We start from the raw sequence: 7,802 nt of genomic DNA on the forward strand, positions 1-7,802 counted from the left end.
AACAGGTTTCTCTGTAGCTACACCTGCCATCTATATACTTGAGGGAAATGGAGTCTTTAGGTCACTTCAAACCATACAAAAAAATTTAAAAAAAAAAAATAATCAAGTGAAACTAGTTTTTTTTTTAATGACTAGTTTAAAATTGAATTTCAATGCATAAGCAATTCAATTTTCCCCATAACCTTCAAGTACAATCAAAACCTCTGCAGACCAGAGCAGTGACAGCAGCTTCTGACTTTTCTGTATTACGTCAGAAAACAGCAAAGGTCTGCAGGGGTGTCTGAGGCCTAATGCTCATTTAAGAGCTTGAATAATTAGGATTTGGCTTGCCCCTTAGCCTGCAATGCATAGCATTTTCTTTTTTTCTTTTAAATAGTGAAAACAGCAACAACCCTTGAATTTTAAATTGTGCCATTCTAGCATCCTCCACAAGGATAAGGGGAAAACAAGCTAACAAAAAGGATAAATGAACACTGGGGGTCAAGGAACAACCGTACCAGGCTGACAACAGGAGGAATGGAGAGAAGCTAACAATTTTAGGGGGACACAGCCAGATCACACAACTCCAAATATGCACTTGAGAGGACTTTGAAATTATTTTTCTCTTTTAGATGTCATGCAGACTCATTAGTAGCACCAGTAAATTAAGAGGAATATCACATAAAGCCTATTATACTACCGCCATGACAGTGATAGTGACGATAGTGATGAGTGTGGAATGCCAAAAATGGGGGCTGAACGCCGCTACTCAGCGCATCACAATACGAAGCGGGGGGGACCTCAAGACGTGGGAGAACAGTAAGTACTACGGTGCATGAGTTCATGGAACTCATCTAGTTCTTTAAAACATCAAGTTTCTGAGGCATGCCTCCTGGGACCCAGCACGATACTGCAATCAGCAGAAAAACAGTAACAAGACAAAAAAGGGAGGTGGAGTGAGGAAAGCGGTTAATGTGTTAAATGGTACCAATATGAGAGAAAAGGGCATTTCACCCCCGGAACCTTGGAGGCTTCTCTGTAGTATACACCAACAAGCCTGGGGGTAAAAGCTTAACAGGTTTAGTATTTGAGTTTTTTGGGGACTTCCCAAGGGAAGGAGTCTCGGCCAAAGTGGCCGTAGGCTGCGGTCCTCTGATACAAGGGTTTCTTCAGATCCAGATCCCTGGAATACATAATCAGACTCTTTAGCAGCAGTCACATCCGGTGACCTCAAATGCACACACAGGCATAATACTCGAATTAGCCGGTGGGGAGTGGCGACAGCGAAAAAAAAATAAATTAAGATGGCTGGCTGGTAAAGAGGGGAACGTGAAGACTCAACACTTACCCTGCTAACCACAGGACATTGCAGCTTGCAGAAACCAAACTCCTCCCATTTATAAAACCACTAACTGAGCTAAATAATCCAAACACAAGACCCCCCACTAAATAAGCTGTTTGCCCCCACTGAAGCCTAGGTGTTTAACCTAATGCAATTTGTTTATTACTTCCCCCCCCCCCCCCCTATATACATATAGTTTATTTGGATATAATAAAAATGTAAATAAACTACAGATTGGAGAAACTAAGGTACAGCAATCCTCCAGGAGCTGTGCTATCAGTGAGGAGGTGGCTTCAAAGGTTATACATTACCTGACGATGACTCCAGGCCGGAGATCAAAGTTCTTCTTCACGATGTCAAGTAGCTCCCTCTCACTCTTGTGGGATGTCCCATAGTGGAAGATAGAAATCGAGAGGGGGTGGGCAACTCCAATGGCATACGACACCTAATACAGCACACAGATGTATTATATCAAGCAGGAAAACAGAAAACTTCAGGCAGGAGTCTGCTGCAGCCTTGCTCCCTGAAATAAAGACTGGGGGGTTTTGGCTGCGTTTCCACCACAGAAACTTTCCCCAGAGAACATGAACCTTTCGAAGATGGGGCTAGGGGTTTAAATTAGTTTTCAGCTGATTTAAAAAAAAAAAAAAAAAAAAAAACAAAACAAAACAAAAAAAACAAACACAAACACTAATCTACACCCAGCTTTTAGAGCACAGTGAAACCACAGCTACCCAGAAATCTGATAGGACAAAATATAAAAAAATGTTTCTGAACACGCTGGGGGGGAAACGCAGCTTCTACCACTACCACTCACCTGGACCAGCACCCTCCTGCAAAGCTCAGCTTTCACCAGGGACTTGGCCACCCAGCGTGCCGCATAAGCAGCAGAGCGATCCACCTTTGTGTAATCCTTCCCAGAGAAGGCTCCGCCACCATGGGCTCCCCAGCCTCCATAAGTGTCTACAATGATCTTACGTCCGGTGAGGCCAGCATCTCCCTGCAATGAAGGAATCAAGGTAAACTCAAAGCTCAATAGCTCCCGATAAACAAAACACACCATGAAAAGGTATTTACCTGTGGACCTCCAATGACAAAACGACCACTGGGCTGCAGGTGGTAGATGGTGTCATCATCCAAGTAAATGCAGGGAACAACCGCCTTGATGACCTTCTCCTTCAGAGCATCTCTCATCTCCTCCAAGCAAATATCCTCATCGTGCTGGACAGAGATGACAATAGTGTGCACACGCACTGGCAGCATGGCACCACGGTCCTGGCGGTATTGTACAGTAACCTGTGAAAAGAAACAAAATGAGCAACTTTAGAACAACCCATTTTGCTCGTGAAAATTAGAAAATAAAATGATGAATACCTGTGTCTTTGAGTCTGGTCGGAGCCATGGAAGGGTGCCATTGCGGCGCAGTTCAGCCATCTTGGCATTCAGCTTGTGGGCAAGAACGATTGTGAGAGGCATGCACTCCTCGGTCTCATCAGTGGCATATCCAAACATCAAACCCTGCAGAGTGAGACAATTATAGTTTTAAAAAGCTGTTAAAGGACAACAACATGTTGTATTTGTGGTTTCAGAACACTCAGGCCAATACTAACCTGATCCCCAGCTCCGATGTCCTCCTCATTGCGATCAATGTGAACACCCTGAGCAATGTCAGGAGACTGCTGCTCCAGCGCCACAAGAACATTGCAGGTCTTGTAGTCAAAACCTAGGCAGAACACACAGTAGGAGTTTAAGAACAGTCCTTACAGAAAAAAGAAGAAAAAAAAAAAAGAAGGGGGAAACAAAATCAGTAAAGCGATGCACACCTTTGGAGGAGTCGTCATATCCAATTTGGCGGATGGTGTCACGAACAATTTTCTGGTAATCCACCGTGGCCCGTGAGGTAATCTCACCTGCCAGTAGGATCATCCCAGTCTTGGCAATGGTCTCTGCATGAGGCAATTCACATGTAATTCAATACCCTGGTCTCAACACAGGAGTAAAGCCAAAGCAAACAAGATAGGAAATATTTACTTACCACATGCAACTTTGGCATCTGGATCCTGCTTCAGATGGGCGTCCAAAACTGTATCGCTTATCTGGTCACAGATTTTGTCTGAAAAACAAAAACAATAACGTGAGTAAACGGCAACATCAATCACATCACAGGGTCTAAACGTAAAATGCCGCACGTCGGCGCAAACTGTCCCCCTTCATACTCAAGAGGAATAGACCGGAGTCTCGGCGGTCGCCATGTCAGCATGCGCACATGTGGCGTCAAAGAGAGCCCGCGCAACTCCACGGAGACCGGAAGGCAAGCACGGTACACTTCTAAATGTTTGAACCAACTACATATCGACAGACTGATAAAATGCAGTCCATCTTCATCTTCAGGGATGAAGACGACTGCGTTAGGAGTCACCTACACAAACAGCTGCGTGCTTCATGAATAGGGACGGGTGGCAGGATGAGAAAAATAACTAAACCAGTTAAAACGAATAACGATACTGTAAATAAGAAACAATTCACATGACAATTTCATCATGTCTACTATGACTATTGTGCTACATTTGCTGCCGGTGGCGGACAGAATGCGACAGAATGACCTATTCACTTAAGATTAGCTAGCTTACATCAGCTAGTAGCGCGTGGTCTCGAAGCCGGCCAAGGTACAAGAAGGGGAAAAAAAAGGGCCGCGATGTTGTCATTTCACTCCCTATTTGTTCATTTTAATACAGTAATAGGCTATAGTTTGTGGGACAAACTATTAAAAAAATAGCAAGAAATGTAGCTTATTTCATCAGCCAGAATGATAGAAGGCCGACATCTCGCGTCTTACCGGGATGTCCTTCCCCGACGGACTCCGAGGTGAACAAGAAGCAGTCCTCGTCAATGAGGGAGTTATGAAAACCATTCATCTGTCCGTTCATCATCGTTAACGGCTGCCACTGGTACGAAAACGTTAAATTACGGGGTTGGTAACGTCTTTAGTCGGTATTACGTATTACTGGCACTGCCTCGGCGGTTTTCCCAGCTCTTCAAAGGACGACCCCTAGCGTCTCGGTGTTCCGATCCTCAAGCCTGAACCTCATTGCGCAGAGCAGCTGTATTTATCCTGCGAAGTCAGACGCCATGACGTAACGAGTAGGCGGACCGTACCACTGAGCCTATGAAGGGGCCGCACCGACCGAGAATGCTGTGCTGAATTTGATAGCGAACACGTGCCGAGTAGATGCTACAGTGACATGGCCGATATGCAGGTTTTTCCCTAGAAATAATAGTATAATACCTAAAGTATATGGACGTGTGAAGGTGTGGCAAGAATGATGATCTTGTAAATCCGTCCAGGTTGTCCCACCGTATGTGGTAGTTTGGTCAGGTCAGAAGCCCACCTTTAACAGCTAAAACTATTAAAGAATCATTTTTGCTCTGATCTGACTATAAAACAACTCCTTTTGAGATCATAAACTTATTTTGTTTACTCCTGAAACTGTGCGTGGAATTCCTTTTTAGGCATAGATCTATTATAGGGTGGCGGCAGACTACCAAAGGGGAAATATGGAGTGAAGCTACGCTGAATACGCATAAACTGTGTAAACAGTAGATTTTGGTGCTTCAGTCAGAGTGAGCTGCCAGTGACTGAGTGAAAATTGTAAGGTGAGGAGAGGGGGAGCATTTATTTGGGTTCTAAAGTGGCACAGAGTTTGAAAATCGGTGCCTTCCACCCAAACACATCCTTCTTGAATTTATTAATGCCTTGGACTAAAAAAGAATACAGCATTGTTGTCTTCCAATACAAATATAAAAACTCAAATTGAATTCTCAAGTTACAGGCCACAAATTGAGCACCAACTGGGGCTGAGCTCGCATGTATGCTGGACTAATAAAAATTCCGGTTAGACAACAAATAGAAAGCATTGTAAATAGTCGGATATAAGGTAATGTTTGTTTTGTATAATTCCATGCAGCTCCCATTGAGTGCCATATTTTAGTTTTTAAGTATTTGATCATAGGCTTAAGTGTACTGGATGAGAAGTGGGTTTCCTGGAAACAATTATTAAAGTTTGGTATAAACCAGCAGTGGCGTAATTAATCTGATAAGTTGCATTAGCTTTGCTATCGTGGGTACATCAGAACATTCGCTTCCCTGGTGACACAGCCAGAATAACCTGGAAATGCATTTCCACCAATGAAAATTGGACTGTTGGGGGGGAAACAGATGCTGTGGATATTATATCTAAACACAACTTGATTATATTAGAATAAAAATGCTCCTCTCTCTGTCTCACGCTCCAGGGCCTGTTATTTAATATAATCAACATCTATGTTTTGTGAGAATGTTGTACCTTTGTTAGTCCCAGATGGATTTAGTTATTATCTCTAAAACTTAGTACTTAAACAAAAGCAAAGAAGTCACAACATAAAACAAAGCAGAGAATAAGATTTACAAGATTTCATTCCACTTTAGGAGACCAGAGTCTATCTATCTTTAGTTTGGGAACATTGTATTTCTTCACAGGAATACATAGATCTTTGTTTTTTACCCACAAAAGATAAGTTTATCACAAATCTGATATGCATGTAGAAGCTGACGAAACACTTACATAATATCTTAGTGAACCACTTGTTTGCTGAGACATCTTGCATAAATCTATTCTGCATGTCATTGTGAATATTGACATTCTGCATCCATTTCTATTTTTTTCATTAGATATTACAGTGACATAACAGTCACAGTGACATAGTGTTTACAGAGGTTTAGACCACACCCACCCTCCCACAGTGCCTTTTGAATCAGAGGATTTTCATTGTGAATTTATTAGCTTGGTCAGTATTGCCTTGTATAGTGACACAAAACCAAGCAAATCAGTCCCCGACAGTGTTGCATCAGTGCACTCATCATGAATGTGCAGGGTGGACAGTTTCCTTTCACAGGGCAAAAGTATGATGCAAGATGTACCTGCTGTTGCTTTCTGCACAATGTGTTTGTTGCCGACCATTTTAGACGTCAGAAAGTCTAAAATAGCAAACAATAGCAAATCAAGAAGTTTTGATTTCTTTTCATTAGATTAATAATGGACTAAAGGTCCCCTTCACTGCTTGTTATCTTTGAAATGAATGTAGCTCAGTAGTGCCGCTACTCTATTTACCTTTATAATGACATCCCAAAGGAGATATGAATATGCAGTAATTTGTGCAAAGGATTTCACAATGTAGACTCTGTTTCTTGTCATTTCTTTGCAAAAGCCCAGAGCCATGCCTGGTTTTCTTTATGTTTTGCTAGTAAAATGGGAAAGAGATATAGTTTTCAGTGTATGGTTAAGCTTGTTAAACATGTGCAAACATACATAACAACATAAGGCAAAAACAGAGTTTGTACAATTTCAGTGGGCTTAAAAGTCAATATTTGGTATGAGCACATTTATTTTCAAGCACAGCATGAAATCTCTTAGGAAATTCTCTTGTAATTTCTTTAAGTAGCCTTCAAGAATAGTTCTCCAGGTTTCTTGAAGGACATTCAATGCACTTCTTTGTTGGGTGCCTTTTGTTCTATTCTCTGGGGAGGTCCAATCCATGACTGATTGTGTGCCATTGTGTCGTGTTCTATCCAAGTATGCTTTTGCTACACTGGCAGTGTGTTTGGGATAATTGTCACACTGAATAATTAAGCCATTGCAAATCAGTTGCTTTCCAGATGGTACTGCATGGTGGATACGATACTTATCTTTATAATTCAATCAATTTGAATACGATCCAAATGCCACTGTCTGAAATGTAGCCCCAAACCATGCAGCCTCCACTATGTTTTACATGTGGGTGTAGACACTCACTCCTGACCTCCATTACGTTAGCCTTTATGTCTTGTTTCCCTTCCTTAAGAACGACATTGAGAAACAGTCACCAGAGACCATTTCTAAGGAGGCTGCAGCAAACATGGTTCCATTGAAGGGTCATTTGCATCTCTCGGATCTTGTGTCTTCCTGTTTCTTAACAGCATGACTTTCATTTCACGCAAATAATTGTTTGGACCTGCGTCTTCTGCCTTTCTCCTCCATCTATCCAGTTTCCTCATATTTTTTTCAGGACACACTGCACACCATGCTACAGAAAAATACTATTTTATGCCTGTTAAACTGTGGTCTTTGGGATTTTTTGGGAAGAAAAATATATGTTTTTGGAAAAGGTTCCTAACAGAGTCTCTAAAGATGCAATTTTAAATTGTTTGTCATCTGTTATGTGTGGACACAACACTGGTTAATTCCTTGAGAAAGGTCCCTTAAAAAAAAAAAAAAAAAAAGACTCATAAGGCAGTATTAAGTGGCTCAAACGAAAATACATTCTTCTGAAAATGGTCAAGATAAAGTCTGGACTGAAAAGGAGTGAAAAAGCAACCATTGTGGTAGGAGAAAAAAAAAGCAGGTACTTTATGCATGGTGCTGTACTTTGGTACATTACTGTGGTACTGCATTTTATAATGTATTTT

General features: G+C 41.8%; 1 protein-coding gene across 1 annotated transcript; it reads right to left on the reverse strand.

Moving 5' to 3' along the window:
- Positions 1 to 935: 935 nt before the first annotated feature.
- mat2ab (methionine adenosyltransferase 2Ab) lies at positions 936 to 4,415 on the reverse strand. The gene is made up of 9 exons (XM_084945325.1): positions 4,158 to 4,415; positions 3,357 to 3,434; positions 3,145 to 3,267; positions 2,932 to 3,044; positions 2,696 to 2,839; positions 2,399 to 2,617; positions 2,139 to 2,321; positions 1,633 to 1,766; positions 936 to 1,162 (listed from the first exon to the last, which is right to left on the reverse strand). The coding sequence occupies exons 1-9, from the start codon at positions 4,249 to 4,251 to the stop codon at positions 1,060 to 1,062; spliced, it is 1,191 nt and encodes a 396-aa protein (XP_084801451.1). The 5' UTR covers positions 4,252 to 4,415; the 3' UTR covers positions 936 to 1,059.
- Between the last annotated feature and the right edge of the window lie 3,387 nt (positions 4,416 to 7,802).

The sequence above is a fragment of the Perissodus microlepis genome, chromosome 12, assembly GCF_051167445.1.
Source record: "Perissodus microlepis isolate ML-2025 ecotype Zambia chromosome 12, ASM5116744v1, whole genome shotgun sequence".
In the NCBI taxonomy this organism is placed as follows: Eukaryota; Metazoa; Chordata; class Actinopteri; order Cichliformes; family Cichlidae; genus Perissodus; species Perissodus microlepis.

Excerpts from the sequence above, each read along its gene's own strand:
- mat2ab (XM_084945325.1), bottom strand. The coding sequence starts at position 4,251 with ATGATGAACGGACAGATGAATGGTTTTCATAACTCCCTCATTGACGAG. Across the intron at positions 3,268-3,356 it reads AGATGCCAAAGTTGCATGTG|AGACCATTGCCAAGACTGGG; the intron begins GTAAGTAAATAT and ends TGCCTCATGCAG. Across the intron at positions 3,045-3,144 it reads ATATGACGACTCCTCCAAAG|GTTTTGACTACAAGACCTGC; the intron begins GTGTGCATCGCT and ends TGTTCTGCCTAG.